The 26,702-nt window shown below is 41.2% G+C and overlaps 1 protein-coding gene across 3 annotated transcripts in view; it reads right to left on the bottom strand.

Annotated features, from left to right (window-relative positions):
- Positions 1-26,702, bottom strand: part of si:ch211-91p5.3 — a 38,497-nt gene that overhangs the window by 4,812 nt on the left and 6,983 nt on the right. The window contains exons 7-18 of one of the 3 annotated variants that reach the window (XM_087312431.1): positions 26,216-26,323; positions 25,916-26,101; positions 25,680-25,814; positions 15,399-15,539; positions 14,258-14,677; positions 10,868-11,002; positions 9,011-9,148; positions 3,149-3,385; positions 2,915-3,064; positions 2,597-2,803; positions 1,933-2,073; positions 1,013-1,201 (exon numbers count right to left, since the gene is read on the bottom strand). In XM_087312431.1, the coding sequence (XP_087168557.1) occupies positions 1,158-1,201; positions 1,933-2,073; positions 2,597-2,803; positions 2,915-3,064; positions 3,149-3,385; positions 9,011-9,148; positions 10,868-11,002; positions 14,258-14,677; positions 15,399-15,539; positions 25,680-25,814; positions 25,916-26,101; positions 26,216-26,323 (2,042 nt within the window). In that variant the 3' untranslated portion in view covers positions 1,013-1,157. Of the gene's footprint in view, positions 1-1,012; positions 1,202-1,932; positions 2,074-2,596; positions 2,804-2,914; positions 3,065-3,148; positions 3,386-5,842; positions 6,974-9,010; positions 9,149-10,867; positions 11,003-14,257; positions 14,678-15,398; positions 15,540-25,679; positions 25,815-25,915; positions 26,102-26,215; positions 26,324-26,702 lie in introns of those variants that run through there. The other 2 variants (XM_087312430.1, XM_087312432.1) reach the window with 2 other exon arrangements.

Below are 26,702 nucleotides of genomic sequence, written 5' to 3' on the forward strand. Positions count from 1 at the left end.
ACCAATGTCAGATTTCTGTTCCATAGACATTTATTTAGATGTTTTGCTGTTTTCTTCAGTCCTTGTGTTTTTTTCCAATTTCTTTTTGCTTTTAAATTGCCTTAATTTCATTTAGGTTCTGTCTTTGTTTCTATGGTCACTGGTTATGTTGCACACCTATTTTTTGTTTTACCTCTTATTTCCAATGGCATTTAACACCGGATCTACCAGAATTCTATAATTACTAGACCAGCCATGGTCATTCACATAAGACTCATTTATTCATTCATTTTCTTTTGAGGTTAATCTCTTTATTAATCAGGGATTACCACAGCGAAATGAACCACCAACTTATCCAAAATATGTCTTACGCAGTGGATGCCCTTCCAGCCGCAACCCAACACTGCGAAACACCCATACACTCTTGCATTCATACACATACACTATGGCCAATTTAGCTTATTCAATTCACTTGTACCACATGTTGTTGGACTGTGGGGGAAACCAGAGCACCCAGAGGAAACTCACGCGAACATATGGAGAACATGCAAACTCCACACAGAAATGCCAACTGACCCAGCCGGGGCTCGAACCAGTGACTTGTTGGTTGTGAGGCGAACATGCTACCCACTGCACCGCTGTGACTCCCCACATAAGGCTATCTTGAATTACATTTTTTATCACATTATCTACATTTAAGTCTTCCATTGAGATTTTATAAATAAACTTTATGAAATGTATTGAATAAAGTATTTTATGAGTCTGCCGCATAAAACATATGCCAGAGTAATTGACATATCATTCCACTGTCAAAGGGCTTAGAATAACCAAGAGGCGACACTCAATAGAACGTTCTATTGCAACAGCAGCTCCCAGCCACTGCCCTGGATTCCGATATTTTGGAGTGAAAGCGAATGGCTGTCCATTGGATCGTATTGCTGTTGTGATGGCAAGCAGCTGCTTTGTTTTTTATTTATTTATTTAAAAAGTGCATTAAAGCTGAGATACAACCTGAAAGACGACAATACAACACTTTCTATCACAATCATCAGCACTTTAGTTTATTTTATAGACTTATATTGTGCTGTTGTTCTCTTGGATTTTTCATTCCAAAATGGCCACCACGCCATCTAGTGGCTGTTTCCCATATTGCACTAGAGTGTCGCCTCTTGGTGATTCTATCCCCTTTGCCGCTGTCTGGCTTTTAATGGTCCTCTTAGATCTGAAACTCAGGATCCTTCAATGAATGCCTCTGATAAGGTTCAATTTGGTAATAGTGGTGTTGAGACTTGTACACATCAACTTCTAATGTAGTTCACACTGCACAATTTTAGCCCCAATTTCCACTTACAAACTCACATACTGTGTATTGTGTAGCAACCTGATCCCGATAACTGTATATATTTCAAAGGGTAAATATCTGGAGCTGTTTACAACTCTGTGTGCTTCAATTTGAAATGTATGTGATGACCTAAAGCTATAGTGATATGGTCCGTTTTTGTTTTTCCACTGCAGTACACAAAAATGGAATCACAAGCTTCTAGTGAGTATTTTTCAAAAAATTAAAAGATTAACACACTGAATCCAGAACTATGGTTTCTTATGTGATCATATTTTCTATACTATTACTGTTTGAAACATAGTTGAATGATAGACCAGATTCTTCTTGAAATGCACCGCACTATGTTACCTCAGACAGTCATGAAACAAAAAAGGACAAAGATCCACCAACTCTGAAAAGTGTTGAGAGTATTCCTAACAGTGGGTTTTGTACTGCATCACAACAAGTCAAGAAAAACAAGCAGAAACTACTCTAAATGCAGCACTTTATGTTTGTTATATAATTAAAGAGCTGGATTTAGATCCATTACTCATAATTTTTTCCTAAATTGTTATGTATTCCAAACTTTTAAATAAATACCAGTTATTGTGACATCAGACAAAAATACTAACCTTCTCCGTCATAGTCAACTGTGTAATTTATGTTCTTTAGTGAACAGTAAAACTTTGAAGAACCTTCAACATCTTCCTGGGGGAGAGGAAGAGAATTCTGAGAAAAACGCATCTTCACCATAGCAATCGATGTCTTTTCATCTTGAATTCAAGGCAAAGAAATAAGCATTAGTTGAAGGGTCATTCATAAAAATACATTTCATTAAATAGTTAAATGGCTCAAAAATGAAATTGAGATTATTTATTGCTCACCCTCCTTCATGTCAACACCTTAGACCCTTGTTCATTTTCAGAATACAAATAAAGATATATTGGATAACATCTCCCTGATCTCTCTCTCTCTGTAGACCATCAAAAACATCTTTATAACAGATCATATGCCTTCAGTGGTTCAGTCAGATTATAAACAAGCTACAATAATTCTTTGGTTTATCCACTGTAGACACATGGACTGTTCAGAGGCATTTTTGTATCTCTCTGGACTATGGAGGATCAGCATGCTCTCAAATTTCATCTTAATTTGTGTTCTGAAGATGAACATGGGTCCCAGGGGGTTGAAACAACATAAGGGTGAGATGTAATCATTGATGTAACTGTAATTTTTGGGTAAAATATTCCTTTCAGGAACAGCTAGCTATAAGCAAATTTAAATAGACAAATATACCTGTATTATTCAGAATTGATACTGCACAGCCAAACAACAGGTAAGTTTTTCGAATGGCTTCTTTCTTGGTGTCATAACCTTGCTTGTTAGCACAGGTAAACTCTTCCAAATTGATTTTCACAGTACATTTAAAACTCTGATCACACTTCACGTTCTCCACCTCGACATGTGGCATCAGGTTGTATACACGAAGCAGCTCATTTATTTCTGTAAAATACATAAACACATACAAGTATGAGTATAGTGCAAAAAAATAAAGCAAATATTTTTTTATTTTTATGTTACTGTGCCCATTTACAAAAAGAACATTGTCTTTACCTGGACAATCAATCCTGGGCTTTTTCCTCATTGAGGCTACAGAACTGTCTGGAGAAACATTAACTGACTCTAGGCATATTGGGAGCTGCACTGATGTGGAGATGCTTTCAAACTCAACATTTTCCATCACTGATGATTGACTGATAGATACTAAGAAATCATTTAAAAAGTTATTTTCCAAATTTCAGTGACAAAGTAGATTGGTAATATTGGTAATTTCCTAGCTGTACGTACAGTTTGAAAGTGTTGGGGTCATGCCGCTAGTCCCAGGTTCTTCCCTGATTTCACCTTTATGCTCTTTAGTATCGTAGATGGGATAACTGTGACCCAGTGACTCTAGAAACTCCTTCAAAACACCTTTGAAGTTCTGCTTATCGTCTGATACAGGAGCACAGTTGAAGATCCCCGATAGACGATCAAGAGCAACACTAGCTGCCTGTTGCTCTGCCTGTTTCTTCTTGGTGGAACCATCTAAACATTGGAAGAAATATTAGCTTATATTAGGTCTTTGGGTCTGCAAATAGTACTTTAACAAAAAGTGAAAAGGTTTACATTTTATATATATATATATATATATATATATATATATATATATATATATATATATATATATACACACACACCGGTCACTTTATTAATTACACCTTACTAGTACTAGTCCTTTGGACCCCATTTTGCCATCAGAACTGCCTTTGTGGCATAGATTCATCAAGGTACTGGAAATATATTGCAGAGATTTTAGTCTTGGTTGATATTATAGCATCACGCAGTTGCTGCAGATTTGTTGGTTACACATCCATGTTGCAAATCTCCCATTCCATTACATCCCAAAAGTTCTCTATTGGATTGGGATCTAACGACTGTGGAGACCAAGAAACCATCAATCTGAGATGATTTGCACTTTATGATATTGTGCATTATCCAGCTGGAAGTAGCCATCAGAAGATGGGTACACTGTAGTCATGAAGGGATAGACATGGTCAGCTATGATAGTAAGGTAGGCTGTGGCATTGACATGATGCTCAGTTGGTACTAATGGGCCCAAAGTGTAAAAAGAAAATATACCCTACACCATTACACCACCACCAGCAGCCTGAACTGTTGATACAAAGCAGGACGGATCCATGCTTTCATGTTGTTGATGCCAAATTCTGACCCTACCATCCGAATGTCGTTGCAGAAATCAAGACTCATCAAACCTGGCAAAGTTTGTGTGTGTGAGCCTGTGCGAATTGTAGCCTGTTTCCTGTTCTTGGACAGGAGTGGCAACTGGTGTGGTCTTCTGCTGATGTAGTCCATTCGTTTCAAGGTTGGACACGTTGTGCATTCAGAGATGCTCTTTTGTATACTTTGGTTGTAACGCGTGGTTATTTGAGTAACTGTTGCCTTTTTATCCACTGGAACCAGTCTGGCCATTCTCCTGACCACTGGCATTAACAAGGCATTTGCGTCTACATAACTGCCACTCACTGTGTATTTTCTCTTTTTCGAACCATTCTCTGTAAACCCTAGAGATGGTAAGGTGTAACAATCCCAGTGGATCAGCAGTTTCTGAAATACTCACACTAGCCGGTCTGGCACCAACAACCATGCCAAGTTCAAAGTCATTTAAATCACCTTTTGTGTCCATTCTGATGCTCAGTTTGAACTGCAGTAGATCATCTTAACCATGTCTGCATGCCTAAATGCATTGAGTTGCAGCCATGCGATTGGCTGATTAGACATTTGCGTTACCGAGAAGATGAACAGGTGTACCTAATAAAGTGGCCAGTAAATGTATGCAGTATATATATATATATATATATATACACACACACACACACACACACACACACACACACACACACACACAGATGTGAAAAAGTGTTTGGCCATTACTGATTTCTAATTTTTTGTACGTTTGTCACACTACAGTATAATGTTTCAGCTCATCAAACTGATTTTAATATTATACAAAAATAACACAAGTGAACCACCCTGCAGTTTCAAAATTATGGTTCTTACTATTAAGGGAAAAACTTAATCTAAAACTACACAGCCCTGTGTGAAAAAGTGGTTGCCTTCTAAACCTAAAAAAAATGATTGGGCCAACCTTAGCAACAACAACTGCAGTGAAGCAAAAAGTGTTATAGTGCTGTGGAGGAATCTTTTAATTGTTGTAAATTCAGCCACATTAAAGGGTTGAGCATGATCTGCCTTTTTAAGGTCATGCCACAGCATTTCAATTGGATTCAGGTCAGAATGAGTAGGCCACCACTATTCCAAAGTCTTCATTTTGTTTTTCTTCAGCCATTTAAAGTGGACTTGCTGGTGTGCTTTGGATCATTGTCCTGCAGCAAAATACAAGTTTGCTTTAACTTGAGGCCAGTAACAGAAGGCTGGACCATCTCCTTTAGGATATTTTGGTAGACACAGGTTTCATCATCACAGCAAGTCTTCCAGGTCTTGAAGCAGCAACACAGCGATGCAGCTACCAGGACCAGCTTTGTAACATTTCACAAAAATTGCTAAAAACAGTAAGTCATTATCAGAGAAAGAGTTTGTAAAAAGAGTGCTTGGTGGTCTCTGCAGCAATAATATGTCCTGAAAAAATAAGGATTTGAGCAATTCCGGAACGGTTGTCAAAATTGAACAGGGAAAAATGTAAGGCTGTTAAAAATCTATGTAAGATAAAGTGACTTAAATCAACTCAGACCAGAAAGTGGTATTTTTGCATTGTATTTTACACCAGCATGTATTGTGCAAGTCAGTGCTTAAAGGGCCATGAAACCCCCACTTTCGGTTTAAGTCTACCTCAGAATTTTTTCAAAAGATGCATCATAATGGGCGTTGAGCAAAGGGCAGGAGTGGGCGTGGTCAGCAGAAAAGGGGAGAAGGTGAGAAGCGAACAACTGTTGTCAGTTAGCTCACAAAATGAGACACAAACCGTGAGAAGATACATGATTTTATAGTTTACAAAGTTAAAATCCAAAGAAATAAACAGTAATTTAATGCCCTGCTACATTTGTCATTTGTAATTAAATTTACACACAACCACAATTTATACCAATCAAACACAATAAATGAGGACTTTTCCCTCAATCCCCGAGTCTGAATGCAGACTCAGCGTAGCAGGTCTCTTGCCCTGTCTATTTTAAACATTAGCCCTGCTGGTAATCTAGAGCATTTAGACAAACAAAGCAGCACGGCGATGTGTCTAAATGTAAGCAAACTTCTGATAAAAGACGATGTCCACCATTCTCCAATTTTCGTACCGCTCTCCCGACAAAAATGCTTGCTCCACACTAACAGCTTTGCTGTGTCGACCATGACAGCATCACGGGAAAAAAACATGGAACAAATCCTGTATATCATAGAAACAAACACATACGACCCTTCATGAACAGCTAAATACTGTGTGCCATGGGTCTGTGGACGCTGTCTCACCCAGTCATCAACGTAGGATCTCACAGCTTGACACTGACAGGTATGCCTTGCCTTGCCTTTGGAAAGCATGTGCAGTCATGAATTATTAAGAAGCAGCTCTTCTCAATAGGATAAGAAAACTCAGCTATAAATCATAATGAGAGACCGTCATGTCATCTTTGCACTTGCAGTTTTGCGCTACGTTGCCGATTTTGATCTTGCCCCAAAAATCATTTTAAATCCGGAAACTGAAATTAGCTGACAAAAGCTTAAAATTATCACATTTTTCCCACAATTAAAGCTGACAGGTGCTAACATTGTCTTGTCTATCTTGTCTCTAAAAATTAATGTAACTAAAACGGTAAACTTTATCAGGACACGAGAATTGAAATACAGGTAGTTTGTTGCACTTTTAGAGGAGCATGAGACTAAACATCCATGTAATACACGACCTGGTGAAGGCTTTAATGACTAAGTTAGTTTATTTTGAGGCACTTGGAGGCAAGCACACCCTGAACAAAATCACACCATCAGATGATAACCTCTGCAGGTACATATCTATGTTAGGAGCACTGCAATGGTGAGTTTTCAAGGTGATCTGCACGGTCTCAGAACAATGAAGATTGAAATGCACTTGAATTCCTCTCCATTTACCTGCAACATGGATAATGCACCTAGTGAAGCCCTCATCAATGAGTGATTCACCTGCTTTCCTTTGCTCTCGCAAAAAACAGTTTTTGTCAGTCGTGCTGCTTCTCGATTCTAAGATCACATTTGTACACTTATAGACAAACGGTGATAAACTAGCAGTCTAATCTGTAGTGAAGACGAGCCAGCACTGGCAATTTAATAATGAGTCTCAGCCAGCCAAAGTGGCTAGGGGGAGTGGCTGTCTAACCCGCCACAACCGAAATCTACCCACATTTGTTAATGTAAAGCCCTGATTATGATACAACATTTGAATGTTATTTAGCAAAGTCGAAATTGTACAGTAATTTTATTTTAAATAAGATTGCAAATATTTATTTTTCATTTGAAACAGTTTAATTTGTGTATCTTCAAATTAATAGAAATGAATAAAGTTGTTTCTTTTCTTTTTTTTTTTCCTTGTTTAGAATATAACTGAACCTTTAATTGTCATTTATAACATAAGATTTAAAATGAGATTTAAAAAGCATAAATAGTCCTCACTTTATATTTGGTCGCAAAACTGGATGAAGTTGATTTAATAACATTCAAATTAACTATTAGTATACACCTACATAAGAATTATAAAAATTAAATTGAATACTTTATTAATCATTTACTAACTTATTCTGCATGATCTTAAAAACACCAACTATTCTAGCTGGTTTGTAAATAATGCAAAACTTAATTTATGAATGAAAAATGAGAAGCGCTCTCACTCAGCAGCGCAGTGGAGATTTCTCTAGTTATATTGTTTCAGTCGTTTGATAGGCAGTGACATGCAGTCAAGTATTTCACCAAACAGTGCTTAGGGATGCAGTGACACGCAGTCAGATGTTTCGCCGAACAGATCCGCCACTTTTGGCGCTCATAAACAATCATAAAGCCCTCGTGCTGCAGGAATGAGGAAGTCTGCTGAAGGCGCGCAGCTGTCGTGCAGTGAGGAGTTTGCGTCTATTAAACTATGGCAGTTTGCGTTCACTGAACAGTAAGAATGATTAATAAATCCATATGAAACAGTCCCTTAAAGTCACGTCTCGCTTTCAGTTTCAGCTTTGGCGTATTTTGCACTCACACTACAAACGTACTGCGCCAAAACCCAAGTGAACTGCGCTCAGGGCCACCTCCTCCAACCGGGCCAGGGCCGGCTAAGTGAACCGTGCCTGAGCCCGATTCAGCACACTCACACTTCTCAAACGATCCGGGAAACGAGCCTGACCACGCTACGGATAGGATAGTGTGAGCAGGCAATAAGATAACTTCTCTTGTTCAATGCTTAAATACTACATTACCAGACTTGCCAACTTATCAAAACTATACACTATGCACTGATTTATATAAAGAAACACAAGTTATGCAGGCTTTAGTTCAGCTTTCCGGTCCAGTTCTCCATAATATTTTCTTGTTTTCATGTGGCCACATGTGAAAAATATTTTTTGAGGATCTTTTTGTCTACTTCACTTTGTCCTACAGGTCCTATTTAATTGATTTATTCATTTTTAACTGGTGTGGCAGTAATCAGGCCAAAGAAATTGAACTCAGGCGTGATAAGCCAGAGTTACGTTTTAACAGGGGGGAAAACAGTTTTTCGCAAAGGGCTATATAGTTTTGGATTTTTTTCTTTTATTAATAAAACCTTTATTTAAAAACTGCAGGATGTGCTTACTGCTGTTATATTTCCCTAATATTAAAATGTAAATTTAAACTTTAAAAATGTAATGTGTTTTTTTTTTTTTTTTTTTACATATTTAGATGTTTGTACAATATATACATATACATATACATATATTGGTAAACTATGACCTTAGGCTAGAGCCACGTTACGACTCGAAACTAGTTGAGTCGTAACATTTTGAGTGGATTCAAATTAGAACATTCAGCATTTCTGTATCTGATTATGGCTAGTCTTAAAGAAACAAACAAATAAAACTTTAGTACGTTTATGTAACTATATAACATCATTCAGAAAGCGTTTAAATAACGATTAAAAAGAAATGAACTTACCTTTGTCGTAAAAAATAAAAGGGCTAAATTTCAGAATGCAGATTGTTGTGTTGTTGTCATCATCATCAAACTCTTCTATTGGTTGTTGTACTTCATATTTGCCAAAATGATCAATGATCACTGATCTGTATGTCTGGCCTGTTTGGTACAAGGATTAAAGCTAGATTATACTGTTCTGAACTTACACTTTTGCATTTGTGGCTCACAAAAAAAACACCAAACCAACCACAACAACAACAACAGTAGCACACTCAGAATACAGTGCATCAGGCAAGTATTAATAGTGCTTCATTTTTTCTACATTTTTTATGTTACAGCCTTATTCCAAAATTGATTAAATTAATTTATTTCCTCAAAATTCTACACACAATACCCCATAATGACAATGTGAAAAAAAAAGATTTTTTGAAATTGTTGCAAATTTATTAGAAGTAAAAAAAACTGAAGAATCACATGTATATAAGTATTCACAGCCTTTGCCGCGAAGCTCTAAATTGAGCCTAGGTACATTCTGTTTTCACTGATCATTCTTGAGATGTTTCAGCAGCAGTGAATTGGAGTTCACCTGTGGTAAATTCGGCTGACTGGACATGATTTGAAAAGGCATAGACCTGTCTATATAAGGCCCTAGGGTTAACAGTCCATGTCAAAGCACAAATCAAGCATGAAGACAGAGGAATTGTCTGTAAACCTCCGAGACAGGATTGTCTCGGAGCACAAGGCTGTGGAAGGTTACAGAAAAATTTCTGCTGCTCTGAAAGTTCCAATGAGCACAGTGGCCTCCATCATCCATAACTGGAAGATGTTTGGAACCACCAGGGGCCTCATGTACAAAGACTTGCGTGGAAATCATACTAAAACATAAAAAAAAATTCAGATGTATGAAACTCTGCGTACTGCCGAATCCCACGCATATTCTTTGTATATCCGAATGAACGTGAAACTGAGCGGAACATGCACGAGCGCAAAACCCCTCCCTGCCTCCTCCCCCGTATGAATATGCTAATAACTCTACTTTGGCAAAACCCAACGAAAAAGCAATGACAAAAGCAGGCAAAAAGAGAAACTTTGAACCGAATGAGAATTGGAGGTGCTGCTTTCGCAGGTAGACCGGAGAAAAACGGTGGTATTTGCAAGTTTGTTCTCCGGAATTAATAACAAAAGAAAAAATGAACTCATTATCATATATTATCAGACCTAAAGAGGCAAAATTCTCTGGTCTGATAAGACTAGAATTGAACACTTTGGAGTGAATGCCAGGCGTCATATTTGGAGAAAATCAGGTATCACTCATCACTAGACTAATACCATCTCTACAGTGAAGCATGGTGGTGGTGGTGACAGCATCATGCTGTAGGGATGTTTTTCAGCAGCAGAAACTGGATTACTAGTCAGGATAGAGTGAAAGATGAATGCAGCAATGTACAGAGACATCATGAATAAAAACCTGCTTTAGTGCTCTTGACCTCAGTTCTTAAAAATGAAAATAAAAATGGCTGTACACCATCACTTCCCATCCAACCTAATAGAGCTTGAGAGGTACTGCAAAAATTCTCAAATCTCAAATTCTGGCTTCACATTCAAGACTTGAGGCTGCAATTGCTGCCAAAGGTGCAACAAAGTATTGAGCAAAGGCTGTAAATACTTATGTACATGTTTTTTTTTTTTTTTTTTAGGTTTTTCATTTTTAATAAATATGTAGAATAAAATGTGGAAAAAGTGAAGTGCTATGAATGCTTTTCGGATGCACTGTATGTTACTAAACATTACTCTATTTTCTTTGTTCTTTATCCAGTGTACAAATAAAAAGCTTAGCTTTTTATTGCTTTAATATCTAACTTAAACTTTGTACTTTACCTTCTGCTGGGGCATTGATGCAAAAGCTTTCCATTAAGTTCTTATAAGCTGCCTCAGCTGCTTCTTCCTTTGAAGAACATCTATCAGACATAACGTCTTTGAGATTTACAGTCACTTTACCAAAGAAAGTTTTTCCTGAAAAGTAAAAAAAATCTTTGTTTTATACATATTTCCTTTTACATTGTTCAGTGCCAAGTTGTGAAAAACATAATCTTTATATATTCTTTATATTATATTATATATTTGTGTGATCTCAACATTAAGAAACAGTGGATAAACTTTATTTTTATTTAAAGGGGTGGTCCAGAATGTAATTTTAAGGCTTGGTTGTGTTTTTAAGATGCAAAGCAATGTGTGCTCATATTTCACTTGAAGGAAATCACGTTATTTTTTCATATATATCTCACTTTGATTATACACAGCTACTCAGCTAACATGAAAACGACTGTCATATTTCCTAGTTCCTCTGAAAGGCCCGCCCTTAAGTGACTCTATTGGTCATCGTCATAATGTGCTGCGATTCGCGGATCGGCTCCAAGTCACGCCCGTACAGCATGCACTTTTCTGCTGTGTAAACCTCAGTCAACCTCCTGTCAGCACACTAAAATAAAATCTGACAAGTGTCTGTAACGAGTGAAAATGGGTTGCGGCTCCTTTAAGAGACCTCTTCTTTGTGTGTGCCTATGTGTGTGTGTGTGTGTGTGTGTGTGTGTATGTGAGAATGTGTGAACTTTGTGTAACAAGCACATGTGCACGAGAGTTTTTTATTTATTTTTATTTTATTTTTTGCAGTCACCAAAATTCATTTATTGTAGGCTTTGCTAAGCTAACTCTGTAAAAACCAAGGTCTCCCTTTGCATTAAACTTAGAACTTTTTACATTCAGAGTTGTTTATGTTTACACAGCTACATTACACATCAACTAAAGTTTAAAATATGATATCATAGCGGACCACCCCTTTAAAAAAAAGTAAAGGCCTTTCCTTCATGAACAAATATGCCCCATAATGAGTGGATTTCCTGATGGATCTCATATCTGTAAGATGAATTTCTGGATGTACCCTATTTTTTTTTCCTGCAGTTCTTAAAGTGCATTTAATTCCAACGTGCAAACAGCAGCTGAATTACTACAGCGAGAGTTCATACAGAACTGAAAATGTACTCATTTGTTGACCTGATTTCAGAAGTGGTTTGTTTTTTTTCTGTTAAATACAAAATAAGATATTACGTAGAATGTTGAAAACCAGAAGCCACTGACAACAACAAAAAACAACAACAACAATAACAACAACTATGGTAGTCAGTGGCTACCAATTTATAATATTTTTCATAATGTCTTTCTTTTGTGGTTAACAATGTTTACATTTGTAACAAGTGAAGGCTGAACTATCAAATTTTTGGGTGAACTCTCCCTTTAAATGCCACTATATTCTCTGCCAATAAGATCAGGTCTGACTGGGTCCATTTGGAAAAAGCAAAGTGTGTGTGGTGTGTGGTTTTTAGAATACAAATGGACCCGTAAAGACCTCTACACCAGTGGTCCCCAACCCCCGGGCTGATCAATTGGTACTGGGCCACACAAGAAATCAATAATTATTTAAGTTTTTTTTTTACTATCTGAATTTGAACAATATTTTATTTTGAAAAATCTTTTATTTTGAAAAATATCTATTTTTCCTCAGTTACATTTCGGCCACTTGAGCGCCAAAAAACAGACATCTTTTAAAAGTTTCTTTGCGAAGAGGAAAAGGCCCAGTGAAGGACCCATGGACTGCTAAGGAATGGATCTGAAACCCATTTGTCAACAAATCAGGTGAATTCACTATGTCTGTGCAACAAGGTCAACTGCTTGAGATCGCAAATGATGATCGGACAGTTAACATAGATAGAGATCATTCACACATCGCGTCTTTTCCACCTGTTTGTTATTTCTAACGGAGGTGCGTGGCATGCGCATACGCATATTTCATGTGGTCGCCATTTAAAAAAATGAGAAGGTGGGAAGAAACCTAGATGTATAGGATCAGCACTGTAATATTGCAACAACATGCTGTGTGCTACAAATCTTAGCCGCGAATTTCAAACTGCAGATATGGTGTGAACATCACTTTAAAAGCATTAACTTAAGTTTAATTTAAACAATTAAAAGCATATTAGGCATCAAACAAAATCATAATCTCTTTAAGAGTAATGAGCTTAAGTGTCCTCCTAGGCCAGGGGTGGCCAACCCTGTTCCTGGAGAGCCACCTTCCTGCAGATTTCAGTTGCTACCCATATCAAACACACCTGAACCAATTAATTAGGACCTGAAAACCACGTGATGATTATAGGCAGGTGTGTTTGATATGGGTTGGAACTGAAATCTGCAGGATCCAGGAACAGGGTTGGCCACTCCTGTCCTAGGCCTTAGTTCATGGCACCAGGTAAACACCGTGGGGATGCTTCCCTGCTTCAGCCTATGCAACCTGATGAGCAATAAAACAATGCAGTCCCCTTTAGCACACCCTCGTGTTGTCTGTAATAGGGTTGTCCTGGTACAGAAATTTTAAAAACGTCTATTTCCCGCTAACATTTATGCCCTGTTGATCACGTTCCTAAACCCTGCAGATTTGCCACAGAATTTACCAGTGCTCAACAGAAAAGACTTTGAATCATTTTATTAACCTAAATTTGATAAATGGCATCTAAAACGTGCGTTTGGGAAAGGAAAGGTTAACCAACTAGTGCCCTTTCTCGATTCAATATTCCTTTTTAGCTTCACTATCCATTCAGAACGGATCTTCGGGTCACTCAAAGTAAGAAATTATACATTTGTGTCACTTTCTCTTCGCTGATAAGATATACAGTAAGGTACACAGACGCCGTTCCTGTGTGACTCCAGGCAAACTTCCAGGTTTCTTCCCACCACAGCCTTGCTTTCGCTTTTAAAACAGTGGTCATGTGAAATCAGTATATTAGGAGTGACGTACACAAGTGGTGCGATGCTTGTGAAAACAACTTCAGAATGCTTCGAGCACAACGTGAAAAGAACTGACCAATCAGCTTAATATTTTGTAAGGAATATACACATTTCTGTGGACTATCTGGCAAACACTGCAGTGCTTTTTTTTATTTTCTCCATAAATAAAATTTGCATAAGAGTTGCAGCATCCTCTGAGAAAATGGTTGATGGTCGCCTAGCAAGCTACGTTCACACTTCCCCTCCCCCCATCCCAGGCAGCGGTAAAATTGTCAAGCATGTCAAGCATCGGTTGATAATAAAAACTGCTCTACACTATATCCAATCCGTTTTGTTTAAAAAAAATGTATAACAATACAAACATCTCCAAACTGGGTGTGCAGTTTGCGGAGTTGAGTGGGATGCTAGATAAAAGTATAAAGAAGGCTTTACCTAGACAATCAATCCTGGGCTTTTTCCTTACTACAGCTGGAGAACTGGAGACTTGAGGGTCTGGCAGCACAGGAACAGAAATACAAGCTGCCTCTTGAAATACCGGAAGCTGTGCTGATTTGCAAATGTTGCCAGACTTGAGCTCTGAATGCTCTTTCTCTGCTGCCTGAGTAATAGATGCTGCAGAATTTGTCAGGTCTGGGCTGATGCTCATGGCCACCTGTTTTTCACTAATCTCTGGATTATTCACAGTGGTATAGTTGGGACTTTTGAGACCCCTTGTCTCAAGACACTCCTTCAGAATTCCTTTGAAGTTCTTTTCCGTTTCTGATATTGGAGCACAGTTGAAGATACCTGACAGATGCTGCAAGGCAACTTTAGCTGCCTGTTGATCTGCCAGTTTCTTCTTGGTGGAGCCATCTAAAATAATCCAAGAAATGAAAACAAAAGATCAGCAAACAATAGATTGTAAATCCACACAAAGCTGAAGGAAAAGAAAAATGTGAGATGTAGGGTTGGGCGATGTCGACCAATTTGGCATCGTACGATGTCTAATGTGAAACATCAAGATGGATGATGGTATCGTCATCATGTAAAAGACAGGGGGAATGGGGGGTGTGCGACGTGTCTAAACAGCAAGGAGGGATTCAGGGGTGAGAAGGGTCCTTATTTGAGGACCGGGAGGGAGACGCACGATTTCTGGGAGATTATCACTCGTTTGCAGGCATTATGAGTCATGCAAATGCATAGAGACTCCAGGAACTTCAAGGAGACTTGGGATGTCTGAACATCACATTTAACAACTATAGTGAAACATGATCCTGCAGTACATTATTGATAAACTGTCCGACATGCACTGCTCTTTGGAGCTCAGAGGAGCGCATAACAGTGTGTGGCTGTGTCTGTGTGGTAACTTGATGAGCGTTTTCAGCAGACGGAGGGCTGTTTAGAAATGCTAGGTTAAACACAGTGTGGATGGGTATCATTTACGTTCTAAAATGGCATTTTAACACTAAGTAAACGGGGCCAAAGTGTGCATTTTTTGCGAGCGGGATTGCGACATGGACGGGGCGGAGGAACGTCTTTCGGCCCAACCCTAATGTGATGTTTAACCAATGACTAACAGCAGAAGAGTAATTACCTTTGTCATAAAATGTGAAAGGCCCAATGAGTTTGAGCTTGCAGCTAGTTGTGTTGTCATCATTTTGAACAAAGTATTCTAATGGTTTTTGGAAATAATTTGCATTGAAATATTCCAAGATCACTGACCTGTGTGTCTGACCTGTTGGAAAAGGAATGAAAAAAATACGTTTTATTTTTGTGTCATTCTGAAATTCATGTTTTGCCATAACACGTACTAAAGAAAATATATGTCAAAAATACAAATAAAAACAGGGTAACAGCATGAAACATATTCATGATAATGTGGTGAAACTATTATGAAAATACATAAGAATAAATAAACAAAATGTAAAACAAAGAATTAAAAAAAATTTTGATTGAAAAAAGCTTTGTGTCCTGATGTGTAGTGAAAAAGCAATAATCTGTGATATTATAATCAGTGGAGTTATCCTTTGTTGCACAAACCTAAAATGGATTAATTTTCAGGCAATATCTTTTGTTCATTGTATGTATTTATAAGTAATACATAAAGCTTTCATACTTATAATGATATATAATTATATTTTTAAATCTTGAATATCTGCCTTACATCTTATGAGGCAATGATGAAACCTTTAATAAGGCAAATAATACATTTGAGTCATTTTTGAGAAACATCAATGATATAAATTTTTAGGGCTTGCATAGACTAGTCAACTAGTCGAGCGATCGACTACCTCACCCACTAGTTGACGCTCTCAAAAGCAATCGACTACTCGAGCGTGCATTTACCATAAATGACATCAAAAAGACAAACGTATCCAACAAACATCACGATCCAAGGTTAAAGTTTACAACTACAACTGAGGATTCAATTCAAGATTATTTACATTATCAAAATTAACACCACAGGGAATCCTCTCTAATGGTAGTTAACATGTTTTCCGCTACATTAATTCTTCCATGGTGGGGCGCCACACCAAAAAACATTACAGCTTCCCATTCAAACATTCAGTCGTGTTATAGTTATAGCTGGTTATAATCGCATCGAAACGTATAAAAAAAATACGTGAAATATAACAGCACAAACTTTACTGTGTGTGCCTCATTTGTTTAACCCTTAAAGGTTACGTGCTGATTGACTGACTGACTGATTGACAGGTGCGTGATGTGTGAGGCCAGCAAACACGACGTATCTTTCAGTTAGATTAACAGATTCCATAAATATACTTTATAGTATCTATTGCTCTGCATATTATGATTTTATCTTAATAATTTTGTGCGCAAGCAAAGAGATTGAAATAACGGCATAGGTGTTTGGTAGATCTGTATAAAAAAAAGCCTGCCGCCACAGCTGGAAAAAAAAAAATCATATAGGAAACACCGAATAATGTAATGAACATCAGTTTCCTCTACTATCCAAGCTAGCGAAATAATTTCTTGCTATCCCTGCCACCAGCACACGAAGTGAAAGAAATTTTCTATGGCCGGCAACACTGTAGAGCAACCTGCATCCCTCTCACATGGATGCGCTTGTATTTCTGAATGTAAACCAGCGATCCATGAGCTTGACCAAAGACTGACAAAAGGATGAGAGCGGGGATGACGTGTTCTGTATAAAGTCGGATGAAGTAAGATTCTATCCCTTATTTCTGTCGAAAACAGGGTAAATATAAAATGATTAAATTGCAAGACGGACTTTTCATTCATAGTTGCGTTGTTGTTGTTTTTTTCTATGACTTTTAAATATGAAATACATTTTCTCATATATTATGTCTGCATGTTAAGATAGCATGCAGTCATTTGTTATTTTACTGTGTCTGCGCATATTATATTTATTATTTTAACATAAATTTTCATTTATTTAAATAATTTATTTATAAATATTTTATTTATTATTTATTTTTATTTATATTATTTAGTATAGACTATTGTCGCTTGTTGAGCTATTTCTTTTCTGAACCAAAATAATTAACATTCTTGTTATCACTGCTGAAAACTTAAATATTAGAGTTATTTTTTTAAATCAGACTACTTGTTGTATAATATCTTATTACTTGCGCGCACAGGATCGTTTGCATAATCTTTAGGCCGGTTAAAGTATATATATATATTCGTTCATTTTGTTATTTTAGTAACAGTTGAAACGTAGCAGAAATACATGATTGATTGAGATTTAGCCTAGCTCAGAATAATCTTCTTAATTTTTTAACTAGTTTTATGAATACTGCGTTATGAATATGAGTTTTCAGGACGCATTTTAGATTTCGAGTGTGGCTACTTTTGCTTTCTATAGCCTACATTAAATGTATAATTAAAGTGCAATAATTAGCCTAGCTTTTTTCTTTTTTTTTTCGTTTGTATTATAAATATTTAATTTAAGTATTTTCAATTTCAACTTTTTATTTATGCATTATTTATTAATTTAGGCTATTTTTTTTTTTTTTTTGCGGGTCGGCTGTATTGTTGACGAGAACTATTTTTATCTTTCCGAACTGGTTTAACAATTAAGTTTCACTTAGTTTTTATTACGGCTGAAAAATAATAAAGTTACTTTAATAACTTAAAGTATTACAGGATGAACATGAGTTTGCTTTGCATATACCGCACGCTTATGATGCAGATGTTAAAAGACAATGTTGCGTGCAGCTTTTTATTTTTATGTTACTCTGTAACATAAAAAAGTAATATAATGTTTTGTTAATTTATGTTAGCACTATGAAATCAAAGCATTCAGCTATGAATTACTAAAACGTATTGAAAAGAATTTCTTTGTGTCTTTTTAACTAGTAGCTCGAACCACGAGTAGTCGAGTAACTCGAGTATTGTTTTGAAAAAAAATTGATTAGCAAAAACCAGTAGTCGTGCAAGCGCTATTAATTTTAGATGTTTTACTGGGATTATTGTCCATTAAAAAGTTAAAACATGACATTTATTGCACAAACCTTCATAAAAATTATTATTTACAAATATATTACTATGCAGGATTCAACACTAACTTTTTTTTTCTGGTTCAGATTTTACTTGCCCTGCCAAAATGATCACAGTCCCCACCAAAAAAAAAAAAAAGAGAAGTTAAAGTCCCCAAGAAATTAAAACTACTATATGATTTTGTTAGCTTACCTTGCTAGTTTTGTGGTGGACAATTCATCATGTCATTAAGAAAAAAAAAATAGTTTGCCTATCTATTCTTTAATTAAAATCTGAAAATGCAATTCCTGTTTGTTTTTAGTTAATTCATCAGATTACGTGACTTTGAGATAATGGGCATGTCTATCGCTGCTCAAACTGTCAGTTTTAACAAGAGACAGAAATGATGAGCAGCACGAGTCTGTTAGGTTGTAATAACTCTTCTAAAACCCATTTCCTGATCTTTCTGAATGAAATGCCAACTTTACTATGTCCATTAAGCACAGTAGAAAAAACATTACAAAAAAAAAAATAACGATCGCAGCTTCCAATTTACAGTAACTTTAATGACTATTTCCTAGCCAAAAATTTTAATAATGTGTCAAAAATAACATCTGTGAATCTAGATTTTAAATATTTTAAAAAATGTTACTAAAGGTATAATGAGCAAAATTCAAAGTGTTGTGCAAACAGAAAGAGCAGTATGGACAATGCCAAACTGACAGCAAACTGTGCAAAACATCACTTTTTTTTTGTTGTGTAACCAAGTAAATGTCTGCTTTCAAGATGTTAGAAACAGACGTTTTCTTTTAGCTTCATAATTTGATCTTGCCGCCACGTTGCCATCTCTTTGCTGTACTGGTTGTTCCCCTTCGGGGGGAACTCCAGCACTATAAGTGGATTTGATGTTCTAAATCCACGTATGGGAGGTTCGGTTCAGAAGCTACTCGTCTGAAAGAGTATTGAACGGGCCAATTAAGAATGAATTGGCAGCGCAAGCCTGCGCAAGCCTTTTCAGGACGGCGCTCCGACTGTGCATTTCTGGTTGCGGGGGTTTCCTGGCTCCGGATGATGGGCACGATCACTGCATTACATGTTTGGGGGTCCAGCATGTTAATGTGGTGCTCGGGGGCGGTTCATGTCGTCACTACGATGCCATGACCGTCGCGCAGTTGAGATCGCGCCAAACTCTCGTGAGAGAGCGAGCCACCCCAGTCGCCTCCTGTTCTGCAGCGGGCGCTCGGGCAGATCTGAGGGTTCCAGCGAGAGATAATCCGCCGCCTAAGGGCTCGCGGACCTCTCGCTCCTCCAAGCGCTCCATCCAAGCTTCGGGCGCTGGGAGTGATCCGTCTAATCAGATGGTAGCTCTCACGCTCGCTGACACCGGAGATCAGATGTCCTCCGCGGCATCGGAGGGTGGGCTTTCATTGTCCGACGATGATCCGGACCTGCTCGCCCCCTTCCGGCAGGTGAGCGCTGTCAAAACGGATACTGAAACGGACGTGTTAGCCGTGCTTTCCCGGGCTGCTTCGGCCGTGGGTTGGAGATGGTTTATCCCCCAGCTCCGCGGCCGGACCGACTAGAGGGGCGTTCCCTTCTTCCCGGCGACGCACAGTAGGCTCACGCGGTCTTAAAGAGCACCTTTTTTTCTGCTCGTGCTGCGTGTCCCTCCATCCTCACCACTCTTGGTGGTGGAGCGGCCAGGGGGTATGTGGCGATTCCTCAGGTTGAGTGTGCGATGGCGGTTAATCCGCGCAGCGCCTCTTCTTGGCAGGGTCTGCCTCGTCTCCCATCCAAAGCCTGTGAGTTTTCGGCTCCCTCGGAGCTAGAGCTTACAAAGCTACGGACCAGGCTGCATCCGCCTTGCATGCGATAGCCACCGACCAGCGCTACCAAGCGCAGGCGCTGGCCGAGCTGCACGAGGGTGGGTCCAACCCAGGCTTATGAGCTTCGCACCGCAGCCGACTAAGCTCTTCGGACTACTAAGTCCGCTGCGTGTGCTTTGGGGAGGACGATGTCCACACTAGTGGTCCTGAAGCCCCACCTCTAACAAAACTTGGTTGATATGCGTGAAGTTGACAAAGTCCGCTTTCTTGACTCGCCCATATCCCAAGCTGGTCGGCGACACAGTCTGCGAATTGACCCAGGAATTCGAGGCAGTGAGAGAGCAGTCCGATGGGTGATGTCTAATCGGCAGCCCCGTAAGCCCGCTCTGCCCGCCGTGCCATCCATACCTGCTCCTCGCCGAAGGCGCCCGCCTACGAGAGCTGCACCGCCCCCGCACTCGCCTCTGGCGAAGCAAGCGCGTCAAGCACCTCGGAAGCAGGCCACTCCCCCTGCCCAGAACGCCGCTAAGTCTGGCAACGGACCGCGAAGCTTCCCTGGGACAGGTCATCTGGAGAGGAGGGAACTTGCTCTTTCCCCGCTGGAGGGCGGGGCGCCATTTCCAACGGCACTTTTTACTGCCATGAAATGAAAGGGCACTTTTCCACTTCTCCGGAGGTGACAGCCCGAAATCTGCCAGTTTGAGCTCGGCTCTCTAGCTCGTAGGTTCGGTGCACTCCGCCAGTGGCTCACGGGCACGGCAGGCCCTGCCAGCCTGGGACGCGCCGCCTCTCAGCTCGCAAGGTCTGCATGCTCCGCCAGCGGCTCACGGGCGCTGGGGGGACGGTCTCCCTTCTCCCAGCCCCCAAACCCCCCCTCCGAAGTCAGGGTGCGGAGCCAGAGCGAATCGCTCTCCTCCAGCTCTTCTGTGGGACCCTCGTGCTCCCCGGATCAGCACACCCGCTCCGCGCTGCCCCTCCGTGGGTATGTCAACGATTGCTGCGATGACGTCATTAGCGAGGGCTCTGCATGCCTGGTTAGCCCCTCGCGGTGGCTCATACGCACGATCAGACTCGGCTACGCACTATAGTTCTCCAAACGGCCTCCCTGGTTCACGGGCGTGTGTTTCACCAGGGTCAATCCCCTGTCCGCCCCTGTCTTGCGAGAGGAGATTGCTGCCCTCCTGGCGAAGGGTGCAATCGAGCCGGTACCTCCAGCCGAGATGGAGAGCAGGTTTTACAGCCCGTACTTCATCGTACCCAAAAAGAGCGGTGGGTCACGGCAAATCCTAGATCTGCGCGTTTTGAATCGCTGCCTTCACAAGCTGTCGTTCAGAATGCTTACGCAGAGGCGCATCCTCCGATGCGTTCGTCCTCAGGATTGGTTTGCAGCCATAGACCTGAAGGACGCGTATTTTCATGTCTCCATTCTTCCACGCCACCGTCAGTTTCTGTGGTTTGCGTTCGAAGGTCGAGCATGGCAGTACAAGGTCCTCCCCTTCGGGCTCTCTCTGTCTCCGCGGGTCTTCACCAAACTCGCGGAGGGTGCCCTAGCGCCTCTGCGGCTTGCGGGCATCCGCATACTCAATTATCTCGACGACTGGCTGATTTTAGCCCACTCTCTGGAGCAATTGACTGCGCACAGAGACGAGGTGCTCCGGCATCTCCGCCTACTGGGGTTGCAGGTCAACTGGGAAAAGAGCAAACTCGCCCTGGTGCAGAGGATCTCTTTTCTCGGGATGGAGCTGGACTCGGTCACCATGGTAGCGCGCCTCCCCGGAGAGCGCGCTCGCCTGCTGCTGAACTGTCTGAGGGAGCTCGACAGCAAGTAAGTGGTCCCACTGAAATATTCTCAGAGGCTCCTGGGGCATATGGCTTCCGCTGCGGCTGTCACGCCGCTCGGATTGCTCCAAATGAGACCACTTCAGCACTGGCTTCAAGATCGAGTTCCAAGACGCGCATGGCATGCGGGCACACACCGAGTCTCTGTTACTGCGCTGTGTCGCCGCACCCTCAGCCCCAGGAACGACCACTTGTTCCTGCAGGCCGGTGTGTCTCTGGGACAGGTGTCCAGTCATGTTGTTGTTTCGACAGATGCTTCCAGCGAAGGCTGGGGAGCTGTGTGTCGCGGGCATGCAGCTGCGGGCCTGTGGGTAGGTGCCCATCTGCATTGGCACATCTATCGCCTAGAGCTGTTGGCAGTGTTCCTTGCTCTCCGCCGTTTTTCTCCGGCGCTGAAGCAGCAACACGTGCTGTTCAGGACGGACAGTACGGCGGCGGCGGCGTATATCAACCGCATGGGGGGTATGCGCTCTCGCCGCATGTCTCAGCTCGCCCGCCGTCTGCTCCTCTGGAGTCACCCGCGGCTGAAGTCGCTGCACGCCATTCACATCCCAGGTATGCTCAACCGTGCAGCCGATGTGCTCTCACGGCAGCAGATTCACTCTGGAGAATGGAGACTCCACCCCGAGTCTGTCCAGCTGATATGGGTGCGATTCGGGGAGGCCCAGATCGATCTGTTTGCTTCCCCCGAGAACGCTCATTGCCAGTTGTTTTATTCCCTGACCGAGGGCTCTCTCTGCATGGATGCACTGGCCCACAGCTGGCCTCGGGGCATACGCAAGTATGCGTTTCCCCCAGTGAGCCTGATCGCGCAGTTAATGTGCAAGGTCAGGGAGGACGAGGAGCAGGTTCTGTTAGTTGCGCCCCTCTGGCCCAACCGGACCTGGTTATCAGAGCTCTCCCTCCTCGCGACGGCCCTCCCTTGGCAGATCCCTTTGAGAGAGGACCTACTTTCTCAGGGACAAGGCACCGTCTGGCACCCTCGTCCCGATCTCTGGAACCTCCACGTGTGGTCCATAGACGCGAGGAAGACTTAGGTAACCTGCCGCCCGCGGTGGTTGATACCATCACTCAGGCTAGAGCCCCCTCTACGAGGCGCGTCTACGCCCTGAAGTGGAGTCTATTCACTGAGTGGTGTGTCTCTCGCAGAGAAGACCCCCGATCTTGCCAGATCAGTGTTGTGCTCTCTTTCCTTCAAGAGAAGCTGGACAGTAGGCTGTTGCCCTCCACTCTCAAGGTTTACGTTGCTGCCATCTCCGCTCACCATGACGCGGTGGCTGGCGGCACCGTGGGAAAGCATAACCTCATCATCCGGTTCCTCAGAGGCACTAGGCGAATTAATCCAACTCGCCCCCCTCTCACGCCCTCTTGGGATCTCGCCCTCGTTCTCACGAGCCTGCGATTTGATCCCTTCGAGCCACTCGATACAGTATCTTTAAGATTTCTGTCCCTGAAGACAGCTCTGCTGGTCGCGTTGGCCTCCATTAAGAGGGTCGGGGACCTGGAGGCATTTTCGGTCAGTGACTCATGCCTGGAATTCGGGCCGGGATTTTCTCACGTTATCCTGAGACCCCGCCCGGGTTATGTGCCCAAAGTTCCAACCACTCCCTTTAGAGATCAGGTAGTAACCCTGCAAGCGCTGCCCCCGGAGGAGGCAGACCCAGCCCTGTCCTTACTTTGTCCAGTTCGCGCTCTGCGCATTTATGTGGACCGTACTCAGAACTTTAGATCTTTTGAGCAGCTCTTTGTCTGTTATGGCGGACGGCAGCAGGGAAGTGCCGTGTCTAAACAACGTTTATCCCACTGGATTGTGGAGGCTATTTCATGTGCTTATTTGAGCAGAGGTCAGCCGCGCACTCCACTCGGAGCGTTGCATCCTCTTGGGCGTGTGCGCGTGGCACTTCTTTAACAGACATTTGTAGAGCTGCGGGCTGGGCGACACCCAACACATTTGCAAGATTTTATAATCTGCGAGTGAAGCCGGTTTCCTCAAGGGTGTTAGGTACCTTTGGTGATTGAGGAAACAACTCGGTAGGTGTTGTACACGCTTGCGGTGCCTTTTTTCCCTAACACGGAGAGATATGCACCCTCCTGTCTGTCAGTAAGTTCCCCGTTCGGTGAGCCCTGCAGATTCCTCCGAGGCCCCCAGCACTGACTCAGCGGAGGAGTCACTTGCTGGCCCATTACGTTGTAGGTCTGCCCGCTGGTCAGCCCGCGTTTTGGGTATAGGTGCCTGCTATGGCCGATCCTCGCTGGTGATCCCCATATGCTTTTCCGCCACGGTTAAGTTCCTCCCCTGGGCGGACTCGTGCTTTCCCTATCTGCTAACCACCTTTTATGCGCACTCCCCCTTTTCAGGGTTAGTCCATATGTAATTCCATTTGTTCCCCCTATTGGGTGCGGATGGTCTCCGCAGCGTCCTCCCTACTGGGATGGCACGCTTCCCAACGTACTGTCGTGTATTCCTAGAATTATCTAGATGCTAGCGACTCCCAAAAAAGATACCTATTCCGTAAAACTTCTTTTGAAGTGGGATAAGTTAGCGCCAAGGGCACATTGGAGGACCACGCCTCTCATGATCTGGGCGCGTCACGCTTGCCTGACCGCTCTCTCATGGTGGGTGTTGGTAAGCTGCAGTCATTATGGCGCTTTCAATGGGCTCCCATACGTGGATTTAGAACATCAAATCCACTTATAGTGCTGGAGTTCCCCCCGAAGGGGAATGTTCGAGTTTACTAAAGTAACCCTTCGTTCCCCTAGGAGGGGAACGGAAGCACTATACTCCGTCACCATAATGACTGTCCCTTAGCTGTTAAAAGTCTCTTCAGCTTAAAAAGGATAGCGTCTGCTGGTGCCAGGTGAGCTTATATACTCAGTTGATTGCTTATGCCGCTCACCTGCGCAGGCTTGCGCTGCCAATTCATTCTTAATTGGCCCGTTCAATACTCTTTCAGACGAGTAGCTTCTGAACCAAACTTCCAATACGTGGATTTAGAACATCAAATCCACTTATAGAGCTTCCGTTCCCCTCCTCGGGGAATGAAGGGTTACTTTAGTAACCTCGAACGTTACCAGGTCACAGAAAAAAAAAAGTGCTCAAAATACCCAATCAGATAAGAGGAATTAAAAAGAAATATAGTGTTTATGACATCACACATAAGGTAGCATTAAAAGGCTTAAAGGCACAAACTGTTTCTCGATTCTAAGACTGTATTTGCACCGACTGAGAAATAGTTGCAGACAAATTCAACTTTAGTGACAAAGCAGCACTTGCCCGATTGGGCCAGTAACGATCCTGTCTACTGTCCAGGTCATCTCTCACACTGGTCCTGGGCCCTCGGGCAGTCCTTACTGTTGAGCCCTGCTATTTCAATACTTAATACTTCGTAATTACATTGTCTTTACAATATATCTTAATCTAAAGTAAATGTTTAATTGGTCACACTTTCCAATAAGGTTGTATTAGTTAATGTTATTTAATGCATTTGCTAACATGAACAAACAATGAATAATTCATTCATTAGAGTATTTGTTAACGTTAGTAAATGAAAATACTGCTGTTCATTGTTAGATTACTCTTGGTGCATTACATAATGTTAACAAGCATGAATCTGGATTTTACAAGAAATCATTAAATGCTGAACTAAGATTAATAAACGCTGCACACGTATTGTTCATACTTAGTTCAGTTTAGTAAATACATTAACTAATGAAACCGTAATGTAAAGCGTGACCGATTAATTTACCTTGTACTGGAGCGCTGAGGTGAAAACTTTCCCATAAAATCTTATAAACTGCTTCACTTGCTTCCTCTGCTGAAGGGCATCTTTCTGACTCAACTTCTAAATTGAGATCCACGGTTACTTTGCCAAAGTAAATTCCTGAAATTTCAAAATGACATACTGATCATAGTTTCATTTCAAGCAAGAAGGTGCATCATTATTCAATGTGCATCAAATAGTCAACAAAATTCCTGCTTTACCTGAGGAAGATGAGCAGGACGTCTCAGGCTGCATAACAGAACTGGATGGTTCATTCGTGCTTTCTTCCTGTGATTTCATCTGTTCAAGGGCAATGCATGCTACCTCCTGATGGGCACCCTTTTTGTCATTAAAAACTCTTATGCCAGTAAAACTTTGCCCATTCACTGTCACCTTACCCCTATAACCTGTACAGAAGATGTGAACTGTTGAATCTAACCTGAATTAATGATTATCAATAATTTAATTCATGTTTATTTGTTTCCATATGCATGTTGAATGTTAAATGGTGCACTTGATACCCTGGGCTTCTTGAGTCTCTGTAAAAACAGGCTCGAGCCATTTCTTTGCACGACAAAACTCAAAAAGATGATTCTTATATCTAGGTGGGATGCCAGGAAGCAATGGATCTGTGGATGAAAGAGCAATGAAATTAAATGGAATTAATATTGCAGTACACTCGCATATAAACATTTAAACTCAAAATGAATCAAAATGAGTAAAACTTATCCATGACAAATACCTGTGTAATACTTAATAATACTGAATGCCACTTACAGTGACAGTTGCATGCTGTAAGATTTCTTTAAAATTTTGTATTTTGTGTTCAACAAAAGAAATAAGCTCATGAAGGTTTGGAACCACTTTAGGGAAAAAAATAGCGAATACATTTTCTTTTTTGTGAACCAAACCTTTGTGTATCTGTGAAGGACGATTTTGGAGCTTTTTACGCTTTACACATTTTCAGAGTTTTAAACTTTACAGTCTATCCTTACTTCATTTTAAACC

This window comes from Danio rerio, chromosome 25 (genome assembly GCF_052040795.2).
Source record: "Danio rerio strain M-AB ecotype USA chromosome 25, GRCz13ab, whole genome shotgun sequence".
Lineage (NCBI taxonomy): Eukaryota > Metazoa > Chordata > Actinopteri > Cypriniformes > Danionidae > Danio > Danio rerio.